Source organism: Spermophilus citellus, assembly GCF_964194105.1.
Source record: "Spermophilus citellus genome assembly, chromosome: 18".
In the NCBI taxonomy this organism is placed as follows: domain Eukaryota; kingdom Metazoa; phylum Chordata; class Mammalia; order Rodentia; family Sciuridae; genus Spermophilus; species Spermophilus citellus.
In genome coordinates, this window is record NC_138200.1 from 19,098,190 (window position 1) to 19,116,610 (window position 18,421).

The 18,421-nt window shown below is 54.3% G+C and overlaps 1 protein-coding gene across 1 annotated transcript in view; it reads right to left on the reverse strand.

The window, feature by feature from the left end:
* Positions 1-1,035: 1,035 nt before the first annotated feature.
* Positions 1,036-18,421, reverse strand: part of CHST8 (carbohydrate sulfotransferase 8) — a 117,979-nt gene continuing 100,593 nt past the window's right edge. Inside the window, exons 3-4 of the mRNA XM_081274680.1 lie at positions 3,035-3,072; positions 1,036-2,491 (exon numbers count right to left, since the gene is read on the reverse strand). Of these exons, the coding sequence (XP_081130806.1) occupies positions 1,385-2,491; positions 3,035-3,072 (1,145 nt within the window). The 3' untranslated portion in view covers positions 1,036-1,384. The remainder of the gene's footprint in view (positions 2,492-3,034; positions 3,073-18,421) is intronic.

Here is an 18,421-nt window from a genome sequence, read left to right on the forward strand (position 1 = left end):
GAGCCAGAGAGGAGGCGCACCCCTGCTTGGGCTCCTGGGTGAACATGGACCTGAGGAGGGAGGCAGGAGGTAGCCTCAGCTCCTGGCTCTGCCCGTGCAAGGTTTCAGAGCCCGTGGGAGAGGTGGGAAGGGAGAAGCCAGGGCGCGCCTGGCTGGAATCCAGCCCCGCCCACGGGTCTGGCTGCAGCTCCACTGGCCAGTGGGAACAGACTGAGAGCCATCTCCTGGAAGAGACAGCAAAGACGCCCACAGAGCGATTCAGAAGGGCAGGCAGGGGCTCCTGGCAGACACAGGCTGACAGAGCGAGACCTCCAGAGGCAGGCAGCACTTCCCTCGGGTGACAAAATCCAAACACAGCACAGTCACACCCACACTCTAAGCCTCAACAAACACTCCCTCGGAGACCTTTCCAGCATCACCCTGGCTTCTGGTCATCTCAGAACCATTTCTGGTGTGAAATGTGTGCGTTGGAAGTAGTTTCTTTTATAGCTTCTCCCGCTTTCCCCCTAGAACTGCTTCAACCAGGCAATCCCAGCAGCCCTCAGGTGGTCTTGTCAGGTGACCAAGTGCCATGGTCAGAGTTGGGGTCTGCAGGTGAAAACCCCTAGGCCAAACCCCCGCCTAGCCCCGAGGTTCAGAAGGCTGGGGTAGCATCCCTCCCCACCTGCAGAACCACACCCAGTGCCCCATGGGCCCCAGGGGTAGGTAGCCCTAATCGGCAGCTGACAGAGGCCTGCCACTGCTCTGGCAGGCCTCAGAGGGCCCATTGCAAGATGCAGTGACAAGGACCTCTGTGGTGACAGGCCTATCTCCTCCCATCTGGGATACTCCTGCCTCAGGCTCCCCTGTACCAGGGCTGCAGCTGCTTGGCTCAGGCCGTCCTAGGGAGGCAGAGAGAACTCCAGAAGGCAAGGGGCAAGGTCCACGTGTTCCCACACCACCACGCACAGGAGACACCGCTGCTCTGAAAACCATGTGCTTTATTCCCCCACCCCCCACCCCCGTCATAGAAAAGCTGCAAACCACGTGGTTTGTACAAGGCAATGGCTAAGGGACTGCAGGAAGTCCCTTACCGCTGGGGCCCTCATCCTCTGGGCCTCAGACTTCCCTGGTCATCGGGACTCTTGACTGAGTCCATGGGGCCTCTCCCTCAGGCAAGAAGTTAGGAAGTGGGTATGGGACAAGGGCCAGGGTCCCCATCCAAGGCCTCAAGCCTCTCTTCTCCACCGGCCTGCTGCCTCCCAGAGACTCAGTCCCTCCCAATCTCGGAGCCCTGGGGCTGAGTAGGTCTCAGCTCCCAGATGAGGAACCACGGAGAGTGGGACGCACCAGGTTCTTCGAGTGGGTGGGACAGGCCCCGCCCCTGGCCAGCCGGCCCCGCCCCTCAGTACAGGTCTGCAAAGGGCTTGGAGTAGTTGAACATCAGGTAGTCCATGTAGTAGAAGTCGTAGGTGCGCTGCCGCTGCAGGGCCGACAGCTGGGCGAAGTACTGGTGCGTGATCCTGGCTGTCGTCCGCGCCTCCTGGGAGTGCCGGTCTTTGAACCGCGGAAAAGTCAGGTTGCGTGGAGCGTGGATGAGACTCAGGAAGAAGTTGGCATCGTCCTCCATGCTCTCGAACTTGCCCACAAAGTCATAGTCGATGAGGCAGGGGCTGCACAGCCGGCTGACGTGGTCCCAGTGGATGTCCATGCCCACGGGTCGGTGCACGTCTAGCAGGTACTGGACGAACTCGGGGAACTGCACACCAGAGCCAGTCCGCAGGGCCTCCCGCGAGGCGTTGGCCCGGTACCGGGCCAGGATGGCCTTGCCAAAGACCGGGTGATAGTAGCTGTTGGGGTGCTCAAACTTGTCTCGGAAAGCTGAGACCAGCCTCTCAAAGGGCTCACGGACAAAGAGCATCTTGGTGTAGGTGCTGAGGCGGTGCAGGATGCCCTGGCGGTCGAAGGTGTCCAGCCGCTTGAGGGCGCTGCCGTAGTGGACCGTGTTGTGCTGAATGTCCGCGGTGGAAGAGGCCAACCCGGCCAGCACCATGAGCACCCGCTTCCAGTTGGAGCAACCCGCCTTGGGCACCTCGCAGTAGAGCACACGGTGGCGGTCCTCCACGAAGATGCGGGACACGTGGCGAGGTGTGACGGCTCTGCGGCTGCTGCTCGCCCGGTACTTGGCACACGCCTCCTGCATCACCCGCTTGCGCTCCTGCTGGCTCCGGTGCAGGCCGACCCAATGGCTGTCCAGGGCCTGGGTCCCCAATCGAATAAAGGTCTCTGATGAGCTGTTGGCTGGGATGGCCACCGCGGCTGGCATTTTTTTGATAAGCAGACGGCGGCGGCGCTGCGGGAGTCGCAGTCGAGCTCCCATCTTGGGGTGCGGTTGAGGCTGGTCAGGCACCCTCACGTTGAGGTCCCTTGGGGTCCGGCTGGACAAGTCCCGGATGACCTTCTCTGTGGATATCTTCAAGTCACCATCCTGGGAACTGCCCGGTGGGTGTGCCTGAGACAAAAAGAGAAATAGTTACCAGGTGGACAGGAAAGTTAAGCGCAAAGGTCATGCATACCATGCCTTCCTCGCAGCAGCGGTTTCTGCCTCTTTGTGGTTAGAGGTATTCTCAGGTGAGGAAGAGGGAGACAGGCTGATACTGCAGGTGTGACCCTCCAGTCTTGAGTCCTGATCCCACACCCAGCTGCCCATAGTAGGGTAGTACGTGAGGTGCCAAGTGTCATATCCACCACTAGATGGCGCAGTCCTCCCATAAACCTTCACCTGACCACAGCGGGCCGTGGAAGTTGATGGCCTGAAGGAGGTGGCTCAGATTTACTGGGTCTATTAGCATCGTCCAAAGGAGCCATCTAACAGGACAGGGAAATTCATGAACTCAGGGCCCAGGGCTTTGTTCCCAAGGCTCCTGGAAAGAACTAGACACATTTTTTCTTTCCAAGAATGGATTTTATATTGGCTCCTAAAAATTGTTTCCCTGCTCTCCCCAACTTTCTCCAGGGTGTGTATGCTGAGATTGATCTGACTCTCAGAACTTACGTTATGGGGCTGCTGTGGTCTGATGTTGAACTTAATTCCTAAAAAGCAAGCAGAGGAGAGGGCAGTATTAGCAGCAGAAGTACCTCATGGTTCCCGGGACCGGCTTACAGTCTGTTGCCCGTGGATGCCCAGGCTGGAGGGAGCTTGGAGTGGGCTCTGGGGAAAGGCAGTTCTGGGGGCAGAGGGCAAGGGCTTGGTTCAGTGCTAGACTCCCTCCACCCTTTACCAATACAGAAAATAGGGGTGCAGCAAAGACATGGTCCCATTGGCTCCCAGCTGATGCTAACTTATCTCATCTCACCTCCTGATAGGACCTAGAAGGAGTGAATAGGGAGCTGCCCAGATGTGCCCACAAACCTGCCCAGTGGAATTCAGGGCTCTCACAGACCACCTTTCACCCCACCCCACCCCACCCTGTTATTTAGTCACAGGAAAAGGACTGTTCATAAAGTTCTGTCCATCTCTCTGCACACCTGTCAGCCATGTCCTGGTCCTAGTTGATGTGGATTCTCTGTAATTGGAATATGACATATTTGCACTCACATCTGGCCCATACCAGGCTTTGGGATGGAACACACTCTTTCTCCTTCTGCTCCAAGAAGTTCTCTGATCTTGGCATTCACTTTGTGATTTTGATCTTCTCAGCTGTGTCAGACTACCATGGGAAGACACCATATCCGGCTCATCTCCAAAGGGCTGCCTGGAGCCCAGAAGTAGAGTAACTGTCTAGCAAGCACTAACTGATGACTTGGGGAAGATGGAGAGAGGTTTTCTCATCACTGACCAAGCACCAGAATGTCCCCTCTGCTCACCAGGGAGACCCCTCACCCGGGCTGAGCCAGAACAGTCCAGGTTGACAAACTCTAATGTGGGGAACCTCTGGCCAGAGAGAGGATTCTGCTCGATGCCATGTTTGGTCTGTTTGGGGTGAAGATATTGGAAGCATAGAATTCCCTTTGGGGGATCCCATGCAGCACTCTGGGTCACCTTTCTAATCCCTGCCTAGCTACTGGGGTGTCAGGGGTTCTGTCCTGCTCCTGTGCCATGTGGGTGGACATTTGTGCCCTGAGGCTTTGCCAAAAGGCACAGTCACAATCAGAAGTTGCCATCCCTTAAGCAAGCAGAGAGGTGGAACTTCTGGAAAGCTCTGTGCCTGGCCACACCTGACCAAGTCCTGGCTGCTGCCTAGGCAAGGAGAAGGTCGTTCTGATGGTCCAGCACTTCCCCAACTGTCTCTGTATACTGGGCAGAAGTCCAATGGCGGGAGCCCAGCTGGCAAGGGGGGCATTTAGGTCTTCCCTGACCTGGAGATTTCCCCACAGGGTCCAGTATTATAACCTTGACCTCATCAGTTTGAGGCTGTGCCCACACACCTTCACGTATTAGCAAACAAGTGTCTATATGAGACAGGGGGGAGGGGGACCACAAAAGCCACTATGGGTGGAAAAAACTAAAATTCTCTGAGCTTTCTGGAACCTTCACCTAGTCCCAAGAGAGGTGGGTACAAAGGCAGAATTTGAGCATCTTCTCTGTCTTCTACTGATCCCCTTTAGGTGGAGAACAGGGGAATGCCTTTCCCAGGGCAAAGGGCAGTCAGTGTTTGCCATCTTCTTGGCCATTCCCTGTATGTATGTGTGTGTGTGTGTGTGTGTGTGTGTGTGTGCATGTGAGTGTGGAACTGGTGTGAGTGGTGGTGCCTGGCCTGAGGAGAGCCTTTTAGATTTAACGCCCCTGTGTGGCCCCGCCAGCCGCAGAGCCTATTTCCCTCCCCACCCGCCGCCCCCCTCTTCCTCATCCATTCTGCAGCTGTCCCCAGCTTGAGCGTCCGGAGCTTGTTTCTCCCCCAGTGTGTGGGGGTTCTCTCCTGCAGCCAACGATGACAGATCTCTTCACCAGGAGGGACCCGCCGCAGCCGCTCGGTTTTCCTCTACACCACCGGGTTTCCTTAATTATTTTCTTCTGGTGACGGCAGCTGGGTCTGTTAAATCACCGCTCCTCCTCGGAGTCTCAGATATGGGAATTTACTCTGCTTGTCACCGCTGTCAACTTGTCAAGGTGTGATGGCGCTTATTTATATTCCTTTTCTGGAGCAAATGAGTCATGCTAGATTTGGCCAAGAGTGGGCCTGAGGAGCCACTTCCAGAGACAGCCTGCCAGTCAGTGAAGCCGGATGGGGATGTCTTTATCAAGGTCGCAGCCCCCATGGCTGTGGGTCCTGTCTGTGTAGGCTGGTCAGAAGGGCGTCTCCTGGACTGCCGGACTCTGAGTCTAAGGTTGGCCCACTCTGAGGCTGGCTAGGGTCCTTGGCATGTGCTGGGGGGGGGGGGGGAAGTTCCTGCTAGACAGAGCCCAGGGCTAGGTGAGTCTCCTGACCCATTGGCCACATCAGCCCGCAAAGCCAGAGCCGATCTTAGGTGGCGCCTGTGAGTGTGCCCTAAGCTGTATGCCCACCTCCCGTTCTGGGCAGGCCAAACCCAGGGACCCTGGTGCCTTGAGTCTGGGGTCTGTGCCTGTTCTGCTGCATTTCAGAACCCTGGACAGCTCTGTAGAAAGCCTGGGAAGGGTGGTTGGTGCCCTGCTGCTCTGAAGCCTCCCTGAGGACTGATGCCAGAGCTATGGGAAACTTAGGTGGACAAGAGGCAGCACTTCCTCCTCCAGTCAATCACCACCAGTCCCTCCCAAGCCCCTAAATGAACACAATCTAGATTTTAATCACCCCCCTCCCAAAACAGTGAGCTTGCTGAGCACCAACACAAGCTCAGCCTCTTCTTCTGCCCAACGCCACCAGTGCTGTCTTGCACCTCTCCTGTCCCCAACCCCACCTAAGAGACAGGAGAACTCCAAGGTCCACCACGGACCTACTCCACTCTCAGGTTCTGGGTTACCTGTCCACATAAGGTTATATCTGTAAGGGAGCTCCATCTCCCTGCACACCAAGAAACAAACAACCACTTTCTCTTTCCAGACAGATGACATTTGCAGCGTGGCTGAAACACAGGCGATAGGTAAGAGTGAGCATCGGTGAGAATAAACGAAGCGTGAGTTATGGGCACTGCCAACTGTGTGCTCCATGCTGTGAACTCTTCATCGGCTGAGGGTTTTCTTCTCCAGGCCGAAGCTTCCTGGTTACCTGCTAAAGTGAGGTGGGGCTGGTGGTGACGGGAAGCCTGGGCCTGGGGCAGAGCTGGGAGGGGCTTCACCTGCACATGGGCTGTTGGAGAGAGGGGTCCCTTGCCTGCTCCTCTCCAGAGACATTGAAAGACCTGCTAGGTACCACAAAGAAGCCTCAATCCCTGATGTGGGGGGTCACTATGGGTGGCAGCAGTGTCCAGCCTTTCGGTCAGATTGCATAGACACACCACACCAACTGGGGTGACAGGGAACCACAGGCTGGAAGTGCCTCATGCACATTCAACCTCCCTCTGCGCCAGGTGGGTCCCATTTGAGAATGGGGACAGTTGCTCTGCTTGCTCAAATCCCAAACTCATGCCCTGATCGGCAGTGGTGAAAGGGTCCTGCCACTCTGAGCACCGTGGTCCGGGTGAAGCTGTCAATCTTTGAGAGGGACAGGAGAGAGAACTTCAGGGGCCAGAAAGAAATGTAGAGGTGTGGGGTGGGTGCCAGTTCCAGGTGCCCGCCTGTGCGGAGTTTGGCTCATGATTTCTGAATCTCTTGGAGTTTCCTGGTTAAGCTGTTTCCCTGGCCACTTTCCATGTCCTGAATCTGGTGGCTGAGCCTGCGTGGCAGGCTGCCCCACATCCATCTGCACTGTGCATTATACGTCCACTCATATTGACCCACAGGCCAGGGAACTTCCAGGCGTTTCTGCTGCTCTCCTTGGCTCAGGCTGGCTCCAGGCCAGGGGAGACCTTGGAGGCGAGGCCCCAACTGCAGCTTGGTTCCCTACATGTGCATGATCCTGGGTCCAAGCCTGGCCCCGACCCAGATCCCCTGTCAGTCGCAGGGCTGGGGCAGAATGCTGGTGCCTGAGCCGGGGAGGGTGTTGGCATCTGCTCTGCCGCTACTGATTCCCAATTAGAAGGCTCCTGCGACTCACACAGCAGTGAGGAGCAGTGGGGCGCCCACCCCAGGTGCAAGATGCTGGCAGCAGAAAGAAAGGCAGCAGGTGGGTGTGCTTGTCCCTGCTCCAGCTCTGGGGAGAAACCCCCGAGGGAACCACCAGGTCCCACTTACAGGAAATGGGGACGGTTTCCGAATGAGGGATGTATTGAATAGGGTTCTGCAGAAAAACAGAACCAAGGGGAGAGAATGTGGAGAGGAGAGGGAGAGGAGAGGAGACCCCTGCTGGGTACCTCACAACAGTCCCAGTCCTTGATGCCAGAGCCCACAAAGGGTGACATCTGGCCAGTAGAAGGGATCACTGGTTCCCGTGCTTGTGGATGGCAGACTGAAATGTGCAGGGCAGGCCAGCAGGCTGAGATGGAGCGAAAATCTGATGCTGGAGTTCAGAATTCCCTTGGGGGAATCCCATGCAGCACAAGGCAGTTTGGAGGCAGAATTCTTTCTTCCTCGGGGAACCTCAATCTTTTTTTTTTTCCTTCAGGACTTCAGCTGATTGGGCGAGGCCCACCCACACTATGGAGGGCTCTCTGCGGTCCTCATAGACCACTGATTTACATGCTAATCACGTTTAAAGATACTTTTACAACAATACTTAGACCTAACAGCTGTGTCTCATGGCTCAGCCACACATACAATTGTGGATCACAGAAGGTGTCTCCCTTTGCTGAGGCTAAAGTAACAAAGTATCACAAACCAGGCGACTCAAATAAAAAAGTATTCTGTCACATTCTCCTTCTGAAGGCTAGGAGTCGGGAGTGTTGGAAGGGCCATGCTCCTTCTGAAGCCTCTAGAAGAAGATCCTTCCCGGCTCCTGCAGCTTCTGCGGCCAGGGGTTCCTTGGCTCTAAGTTCCGTTTCTGCTGCTGCCCCTCCATGCCTCTTCTCATGTTTGTCTCCTCCCCTCTCCTCACCAGCACACCAGTCACCCCAATATACAGCCACACTAATGACCTCATTGTCACTTGATTCCATGGTGCAAAGAACCCGTGAGACCCGTGGTACCGGAACTGGAGGTTGAGACTTCAGCATCACTGTGGTTGTGGGGAGGGACACCATTCAACCCAGAACAGGGGACCTTAGAGAGTTCTGAGGGCAGGGCAGGGACAGCCTGGAGAAGGTGCAGAACGAGTTCCCCTGCTGGGTTGGGTCTCTGGATCAGTGATGATGGATTCTGTCAGTGCCCGTGACCTTTGGGGATGGGCCACTTATCTATGTCATTCTGATGGGGCCTGGCCCGTAGCGGGGGCTCACTAAATACCTCTGGCAAGGCCGATTCTGACCAGATTGACAGCAGCTGCTGGGGGTGGGTGGGTGTTGGGCCTCCCCCTGCAGAAGCTGAGGCTGGGATTCCAGTGGAGTCACCCACCCCTGGCAGCCTGGGAAGGGCCTGCGGGTGTGGGTGGCAGGTGCCAGCCTGGGTGGCCAGATGCAGACAAGAGCAGCCCGAGCTGAGGAATCTGTCTACCCCCACCCCTGGCTGGGTGTCTACGAAGCCCTGGCTCCCCTGGACCTTGGACACCCCCGGCTGGCTGCCTTCTGATGCCCTCTGTGGCATGCCAGGCTGGGGGCCTGCTCCTGGGGTGGGCCTTCTCTTGCAGATGCCCTTCCTTTGGCTATTTTTCCCACCCACCCAGGCCTTGCCATTTTGAGATCTCCGCTGGTCCAGAGGTGAGGGGTGAACTGACCCCATGGGCCTCTGACTGCCTCACAGTGAACAGCTACCTTCCTCTGAGCAAGTTGCTAATGTATGCAGATGAGATGCAAAACTGAAGATCAATACACTCAGCAATTAGAGGGCAGCCTGGACTCCAGGCATAGAATATGGGAGGAAGAGGCTTCACTAAAGGGCCTTCAATTCTCTCTTGTGTTCACAGGAAAATGCAGCTTATTAAATTCTCTGCTAGGTTCCCAGGGTACAGCCTAGAGACTGGCGTCTGTCACAGTCATGCCCACCCTGGCTGCCCTGGACACAGGGATCCTTGTAAATGAGGTTCCAGGAAGCAGGGCTGCTTTGGACACAGGTGTCAGCTGACCTGGATCCTGAAGGTGGCTTTGTGGCCAACGTGTGGACCTTCAGGCCACACATCTCAGGCCAGTGCAGTGGTTGCCCCTGTAACAGCCTCTACCCGGGAGCCTCAAATCTTGGCCTCTTTGGTGGACTTCTTCCAATTGCTCTGTGACAACTCTACTTAGTTATAGTGGCCTTTCTACTATTTTCTGTTGCTATAACTGAATACCGAAGACTAGGAAATTTGTAAGGAATAGAAGCTTATCTGGAGGCTGGAAAATCCAAGAATGTCACTGACATGGATGAGGGCCTCTCTGCTGTGTCAAATGGTGGATGGCATCCCATGGTGAGAGGGAAAGATCTTGAAATTCAGGTCTCTCTTTTTCTTAGAAGCTACTCATCCTGTGAAAGGACCCCAACCTCACGACCTCCTCTAACCCCAAGTATCTCTCCAAACCCCTTCCTCCAAATATCACAAACGTGTGGATTTGGGGAGTACGTTTCCAACACATGAATTTTGGAGGGACACTGTGAAACCTGAGCAGGACCATACACTGATTCCCAAGCTCTGCTTCAGATCAGGGCTGCTTCTTTTTTTACTTGGAGAATCTACACCGAGTCACAGCTTTAATGAGCAGTCAGTATATCTGAGAGACAGAGAGCCAGAGAGCCAGAGAGGGACAGAGAGAGAAAACACTCCTGTGTGACCTTGAACTCACTCTTCAACCTCACTCAGTTTGTTTCCTCATCTGTAAAATGGGCCAAAACATCCATCTTGCAAGTTCACGGAGAAGTCAATGAAATGAGGTACAGCAACGGGCATTGCTGTCCCTGGAAGGAAGCTGCCCATTTCTGGTGTTCTGATGCTCCGGTTCCCTCTGAAGCAGCTGAGTTTCTCTGAGCCCAGCTCCCCCATCCAGTGCAAAGACTCTGGTATGCATCTGCGGGGGAAGGAATCAGGAATATTCCTGTCTCAGGCTGATGGGCAGCTGATGGCTCTGACGGTTACTTGTTTTGTTTAGTGATTCCATTCCCTCGTCTCTGTGATTAGGATCTGTGATTCAACTGGGTAGTTCCCTGTCATCTCAGCCCTGGCTGTGAATTCCCTTGGAGCTGTCAAAGAGTCGAGCATTGGAGCCTCCTGTCAGTCAACCAGCCAGCCGGTTAGCCGGTCTGCGAACCCAACAGCTGTCTCACCCACCCCATACCCACCCACCTGCTCATCACTTGGTGGAGGGAGGGGAGTCCTGAGCATGTCCACGTGTAGCATGGACCCCTGTAGACAGGGAGGGGTCCACAGCTGCTGTTTCAATGTGCTTCTGTCCACGTTCAGGGTACACATAGCCCTAGCGCACACGTGCCATGTGTGTACAATTTGCACACGTGTGTTGGGAGAGTTGGATTTGTGCGTCTTAGGATCTGTTGTACCACAAATGCTGAGGGGATGCATCACCATGCACATCTGTGCTTTGGAGCACATGATTTCTGTTGCATGTGACATGGCATTCGCTAGGTGGGAGGTGTGTGTATGTTCGCATCCCCATATGGTCTCTGAGAGTCCACAGCACGTGGCTTAGAGCAGGCCACGCCTTTTCTTTCCTTCATTTATTCTTCAACATGCTCAGGCCAGGAAGGACAAGAAGGAGTTAGTAAATACTACTGCAGATGAGCAAAAGTGAACTTCGGAAGAAGCTGGCAAAGCTGAGTTGCTGTCTCGCATCTTTGTCTCCCACTCAGTGACTGGCAGCAGGATCAATCAGCTGGCCCACCACCCGAGAGCCCCCAGAGTAGAAAAGTCATGAAGTCTAGAGCCATTGGTTTACCTACTCAACACAGACCGAGCACCTAGAATGGGATGCTCATGACCCCTGGCCTCATGGGATTTACAGCCTGGCCACAAGTGGGCCACTGGCCAGCAACTCCATGCGTGCTGATGTACTGGAGGCCGTAGTGGGCAGTCAGCCAGCCCAGTCCTCAGGTGCTGTCTCTTAAGAGTTGCGACAACAATTGGCACCTAAGGGAAATGAATGAGGACATTTCCGGCAGTTTGGTGGCCTTGCACCATGACGGCAAGGCTCACAGGATGAAGGGATAGATGTAGAGATTGACAGGTATCAGAAAAAGATGGGAAGGAACATGGAGGGACATGGAGGCTGGCGGGCTCGAGAGGAAGGGGCCTTGCGGTCATGGCCAAGGCATTAGACTCATAACCTCAGGCCCGGAGGAGTCTGGAAGGACTTCAAGCTATGGAGTTATTTTGAATTTAAGGTCCATTCTGAGATGAATGGCGGAGAAGATAGGGCAGCAAGATGGGTCAGGTGACGCTGCCATTGTCCAGGCTGCGGTTGGGTTTGGGATGACTTTGATCTGCCAAGTGTAGAGATCCAGAGGACAGCTGCAGGAAGGGGAGCGAGGAGATGAGCCGTGGCTGGTGAGGGCATGGGACCAGCACTTTGAGAGGAAAAGTGGGGTCGAAAAGAGCAATACGAAGGTGTCAGGCCTGGACTCGAGTTCTGCCTTCCTCTGGGGCCCATGGAGAGCCATTGCTTGCTAGCCCTGTGCCAGGTGCATCAAGTGGGAAAGTTGTAACGACTCCTCCTGTCTTGGGGATGGGGCACCTGGTGACTGCTCTCTAGCCAGCACTGCAGGAGCCTAATTTGGTCCAAATAATGGCAATGTCTTGCACTGGGGTGACTAGAAAATAAAAATAAATGAGTCAGAGGGAGCCTGAGGTTGCAGGAGCTCCACAGATAGGCTGCCAGGAAAGTGCCAGCAACACCAAGTAGCCCAGCCCGAGTCAGGCACTCCGGGCGTAGCCACATGCAGCGCATCCTTCACTGGAATGGGGTCAGGCCAAGGAGGCGGCTGGTGGGGCAGCCTCATTACCATGGTGGCCCAACCAAAAGATAATGATCTGTCCAGCTCGAGTGGCCTCAGGATGTGTCATTCTGGCTGCAGCATCAATTACTGAGCTGGCCTGTGGCTGTCAGACCTGTCACAGCTGTTGCCTGTGATACCCTGAAGAGTCATGGAAGTAAATCCGCCTTAGCCGATGCTTCTTTGAAGTGTCCCCCGTTGCAGGCCACTCTATCCTGGGAGAGGCACTTCAGACCCCCCTGTGGAGAGTGGAGTTCCTGCAGGCAAGACTGAAACAGGCTGCCCACAGGCTCAGGGGTGGATGCTCTGATCCTTGGCAGAGCTCCCCAGATGGCCATGTCCTGTCCACTGATTGTATCCAGAGAGGTCTCTGAGTCTAGGCAGCAGCCCCTCCCTCCCAGGCCTCAAGCAAGCACTGGGGATGGGCAGCTGCAGCTCCAACCCTCCCTGTCTCCAGTGTCCTCTCCAGCACTCCAAGAGCATTGAGTGGCAGCTGCATTCCAGGGGTCATCCTCTCTGCCCTGGAACAGAACAGAGCCTCTGGCTAGTGGCAGATGGCAAGGGTAAGGCCAGGTAAGGCCAGATGGCAAGGGAGGGTAGATTTTTGTGGAACCACCAATCAGGAGGGCTTGGTGGGGCGCTTGAGGGGCATTGCAGGAGCTGAGGAGGTGTCCGTCTAGTTATTTCCTACCAAGATTCCAGATGACTACAGTCCAATTTTGAGAGGAGAGGGGACTCTTCCAGGACAAGGCCTTGAACTTGGAGTTGGATCAGTCAAGGGTTGGGGCAACAGCAGCTCAGGAAGCCTATGGTCTGAGAATTTGGCTGGCTTCTCTAGGGGGTGAGACCCTCAAGTACAGATGTTAACCATGGACTTGGCAGTGGCTGCCTATGGGAAGCCACCCTTTCTGGACACTTGGGCAAGAGCCCACTTCTTGTCCCTTCTGAATGGCCAGCCCTGGCTCTGCCCAGCCCAACCTTCCATAACTAGGAGAACTCTTCTAGTCAGCAGCAAAATCCGCCAGGCCAAATGCAGTGGCTCCAGACCTTCATGGGGAGCATCTTCCAATGAGGCTGGGCTACATGCTCCCATCATTCACTCACACCCACAGGCCCATGCACAGTAGCACCCAGCCCAGGAGAGGTGACCCGTCCTGCAGCAAAGACAGCATGCCAAAATAAGGGGGAAGAAGGGTCCTCTAAAGTTCCAAGGTCATTCTGGAAGTGCCTCAGAAACAGCTGGACATGATGGAGGCCCAAAGGAGGTAGGAAAAAGGATTAGGATTGGGACCCATCTTGATGTGAGGAGTGCTGGGGCCTGAACTTGGGAGGGGCTTGGGGAGAAAGGGAGGGTAGATTTTGTGGAACCACCAATCAGGAGGGCTTGGTGAGTCAAGGGTATGAGGGACGAAGGTGAGGGAAATATCTGGGGGACCCCTCCTCAACATGCTGCCAGTATCCTTCACAGAGAAAGGAGGTTTAGGGAGATGGAGGAGCCAATGGAAGAGAAGAGGGACCCTGGGCCATCCTGAACCTGAGACACAGACCCGAGAAACACCTGCAGGTTGAACTCTCAACTGGAAAGAGTACTGAGCCTGGGTGTAAAGTGTTAGCCAGTTCTGGGCCCACATCTCAGCTTTGGAGACTGCATGGACACAAACCGTGTGACCCAGCCTGGGGACTTTCAACATGGCGGCATAATGCTGCCCTCATTAGATCTGAGCCCAAGAACATCAAATAGAACCAAACACTGGAAATGTCATCCAGAATTTTCACACTTGTCATGTGTACTTAGAGTTTGCCAAGGTCTTTCAAGGAAATCCCTCAGCCCAGATCCCTAGTCTTCTCCCCCTCCAGGATTTTAGGGATGTAGTCTCCATCAGGGAGACACACCAATGCCAGAGTGTGCCTGGGTGGGGATAATGGGGCTGATGGGGTCCCTGGAAGACACTGTCCCAAGTCCCTGAATATTTCTTCCAATGTTTAGTGAGTCTCTTCTCAGCCTCTCTCTGCATATCTGGCAAAGCTCTGGAAATTAGACCCGGCTGGCTTTGCAAATAGAATATGCTTCCCGTGTAGTGGCTGTGTGTAAGGTGGCTGGAGTCACCGTGAAAGGAGAGTTAAAGATATTCTGAGCTGTTTTCTTGCTTTCTTTGAAATCCAACCAGTGCAAGCGGATCACAGGCACAGAGCCGGCCCCTCCCGGCTGCCTGCATTTCCAGAGGAATTAAGACCCCAGTCTAGATCACTAGGCTGTGTCTGGGGCATCTCTTCGCAGTCATGAAATGTGCTGTTCCAGGAAACAAAAGCAGTCTGGCTTGCGTCTTTGGCTCTCCATGGCTGTGTGTGGTGGAGGTGAGGAGCTGCCCCTGTAGGTGCGGGTGGGGCCATCCTCTCCAGAATTAATGAATCCAGAGCTGAGACACAGAGTTGCTCAGCCCACTGCAGCGTCTTCTGCAGGATTAAACGTCACTCCTTCTAATGACTTGATTTATGTCTGGAGGTTTACAGCTCCAAACAAAATATTGTGATGATGGCAATGAATCACATGAGGGATGCATAGAATGGCGACTTGCGTGTTTGCCGTCTGAGAGTTGATTGCAGAATGAGGCGCTGCAGGATAATGGCACCTATTGGGGGCAGGGTGAGCACAGGGCACAGGTGGCATCAGGTGGTGGGGAGCTTCAACGGGGGCATCAGAAGGCTTCCAATGCCTAAAGGCTTTGGTGAGGATCGGTGTTTGGAGATGGCAGGGATTTTGCAAAAGCCAGAAGGCCCTATCCTGGGCTCTAAGGGCAGCACCTGGTGACAGATGTCCCAAGAATATAATTTCCAGCTTTCAGCCAATGGACCCTGTTGCATCCCCCAAGTGAGAGATGCAAAGATGAGCCAGGCTAGGAAGGCTCCGTGAGACTGAGCTCCCTGGAAGAATGAGGACAGGCTGCAGACAGGCGTCTCTCATTCAGGTGATTGGCAGACAATGATCCCTGGAAATCAGAACCCTGCCCTCCAGAGGAACAGCTCAGACACAGTAAAATCATTATCAAGGTTTATCTCCATAACAGATTTGGATAGAGCCCAGTCAGCTCTGGCCGGAAGTCTATGAGAGCATGAGTCTCCTCCTTGGTGAAGCTAGTCTGGGCCCTGGCACCGAAACAGAGGGAAAGGGGATAGGAGGAGGTGGGACTGGGGTCAAATTTCAGGCCCAGATCTACTCATCTCAGCAGAACACAGCTGGTGGCAGAGAGATGTATCCTTGGAAGACAGTATGTCCTGAAGAGGTCATGGTTCCAGGTGACTCTAGATGCTAGGTACTGGTGGAAAGTGATCCATTCCCGGGTATGCACTCCCAGCGCGGGCTCAGGGCCCTTTTAACTGGGAAGTATGGTTGGGGTTGGGTTCATATGTCAAGGGATGTTTTTCATGACAGATGCAATGGTACAGCGAGGAGGAGGAGATACACAGGGGTGGCACACTGATGGCAGGTGGGATGTCGGGAGACAGTGCACAGAGGATAGTGGGTGGGATGATACCTGGGTTGTGAGTGGTGGATGCGTGGATGGCTCATGGGTAGGTGTGATAGTACATGGCTGGTGTGTGGATGGTGCACAAAGGGTGGGTGGGTGGCATGTAGATAGTGGGTGCCAGAGATGGACGGTGGGTAATATTTAAGTTTTGTGGAAAGGATTTAGGATAGAGGTCCAACAATGGCTGGGATTGGACAGGCCAGGAGCAGAAAGGGAGATGGAGACGGAGCCTAAATCAGAGATGTGGAAGCCACACAGCCACAGGCAAGCTCCTGTCTAGTCCCACTGGAAGGTGCAGCCTTTGGTTATGCCATCTCCGTGGGCCAGAGTGACAGGAAGCTTGAGCCTCCCTGACCTTTTTCGGATCCTCTGATGCTCAGGGAGGCAGCACACATGACAGTAGCAATGTCAAAGGAAGCAAGCCCCCCCCCCTTCCACAGACCCCCTGAGAGCCCTGAATATATACTCCTAGCTGCCAGGAAGGATATTGCTTCTTTTTCCACCAAATGCTAAAAGCAACCTCCAATGTCAGAAGACAAAGCTTCTACCCATCTTTGATTAAAACAGGGCAGAAAAAAAAAAAGTGTTGTTTGTTTTACAAAGTCTGGCAAATTTTGATAATGAAACCTTTAGAACATATAATTCGGAAACCTTTCTAATTCCGTGGCAGATAAGAAATAATGGTAACGTATTTCAACCTCAGAAGCAAAAATAACCTTTTATCACCTAATTTAACAAGGTTGCTGGCAAAATATGTTAGGGGAATGTAAAATGCTATTTAAATGATAAAATACGCTGTCTTGGATGGCAAGGAATTTAATTGCCACAATCAGAGTCCAAACACACTTCCACGCCAGCCCTGACAGACATCGCTAATGACGCAGTGTCCGTAATGAGCAGCGACAGAAAGGGTCAGCCTCGACTTCTGCCGTCTCCCCTGGGAACTGCCCAAACCCGACAGCTGTCTGGGTTTTGCGGCACTCATCCACACAGTTGCTTTGTGAAGTATGAATTGGCTCTGATATTAATATTAATCGGCCAACACATTAATATTAATCAGTTAATATATACTTCCCATGACAACAAGAGATAAAGGAATCTTATTATGTGGCGGATCAGGGAACACGGAATATCTAAGTAGATTTCCTCGGGATGCACAGCATAAAGAGGACTAAGCCTCTTAGGCATGTCATCTCTGCTGAGAACCAAGCTGAGGCTCCTGCGTGGGCAAAAGAATAAGCAGGGAAAGCCCCAGGGGCAGGACGGTGCTCCTCTCGTAGGTCGGTGGGACTGGGATTGGTGTGGGTGGCCCCCTTTCTCTCAGGGCTCAGGTGGCCACTGTGGAAGCCTCAACCCAAGCCCAGGGCAAGCAGGCGGCAGGGTCAGCAGTCACAGCAGAGGATATGATGATGGCGCTCTCTGCCCCGCCCCTCCTAGCCCTGGTGAAGGGGGAACACGGATTCTGTAATTATTCATTCGGGACCTGGTGCATGCCAGCCTTTGAGCTGAGGACACGGGGTGGATAAATAAAATGGTCCAGGCTCAGGTGGTTGGTCCATCAGCAGGGGAAGTTTTCTGATCCTTGATTGGCAGGGGGACACTGAATCTCAGAGAGGTGAAGCACTTCACCCTTGTGTACACTGCTGGTGTGGTGTGTGGCTCAGCCAAGGTCTAGACCAAACCTGACTCCAATGCCCTGGTTCTAATCATTACTTATCAGTGCCTGTGGACAGGGGGCTGGCTAGGCAGAGGGTAGGACAGGGGTGGGGGCAGGGGAGAGGAGGTCACAGCAGGTCTCCCACTACTATTCCACCAGTGCACACAGTCAGAATGAGCACGGGTCTTGGCCTTGGGTAGCCGACAGTGGAGTTCCTGGGGTGGGGGGCAGCCTGCTTGGTGGGGAAAGGGGGCGGGCGGAGAATCACCTCCGTATCTGCTGGCTTGCAGACTGCCTCCACAGGCAAAGGCACATCTGAGCACAATTAACATTTTAAGCACTAATTATTTGACTTGGATGTCTAAGTCTGAGGATCCTTCAATTTCAGTTTAATTGGAGAAAAATGGTCATCAGTTATTGAACAGTGGGAGGGCGGCTCCATGCTTCCCCAACACCCCGCGGAGCCATGAATCAGCGGAGCATATGGGGCCTGCCGCAGCAGCTGGGCAGCTGGGACGGGCGAGGGCGAGGTGGGGAAGCCTGGGCACCCGGCCCCAGCATCTCAGACATCTTCCTGGGGAGCCTTTCCGGCCAAGTTCCTTAGTCGCCTTTTTGTCGTTTCCATTTTGTTCCGTTTTCCGCAGTAGCATCTGTGGTTAAGGAAACCAAGTGCAAGAGGAAATGGGATTCCTTATTAAATGGAGAGCTTTTGACTTTCCCATCTCTTGTACTTGATAATAATCGGGGCTCATAATGAAATCCTCAGGCCCTCCCCGCCTGACTGATGGGCTGGCAGGGGGTGCACTTGCCTGTTGCCGGGGGACACAGGTGCTATTCTGGGGAAGAGGCTTCGTCTGAGGGGTCCTGGAGGGGTCCCAGCTGAGGGGCTCAGGCAGTGCCTCTCCTCTGCCTTGGGGAAGGGCAGCTGGTGCCTGGCATCTCCTGGGAGCACCGTAGGCTTTGGTATTCATGCTTGTGGAAAGCTAAAAGGAATGTGTTTGCCTGTTTTCCCCCTTTGGTCCCCTATGCACAACCTACTGAAGAGGATGAATCATCTGGATCCCTGATGGAAAGGTGGTCCCCAGGACCTGGCTGCTGGTGGGAGTGTGGCTCTCTTTTCTGGTGGCCTTCCAGGATGGCCTGGCCAGCAGGCTCGGGACGGACAATGCAGATGGGGGTGGCCCAGGACGCCTGGAGAGGCTGCCCTTTGTGGTTCTCCTCCAGATGGCTCTCAGG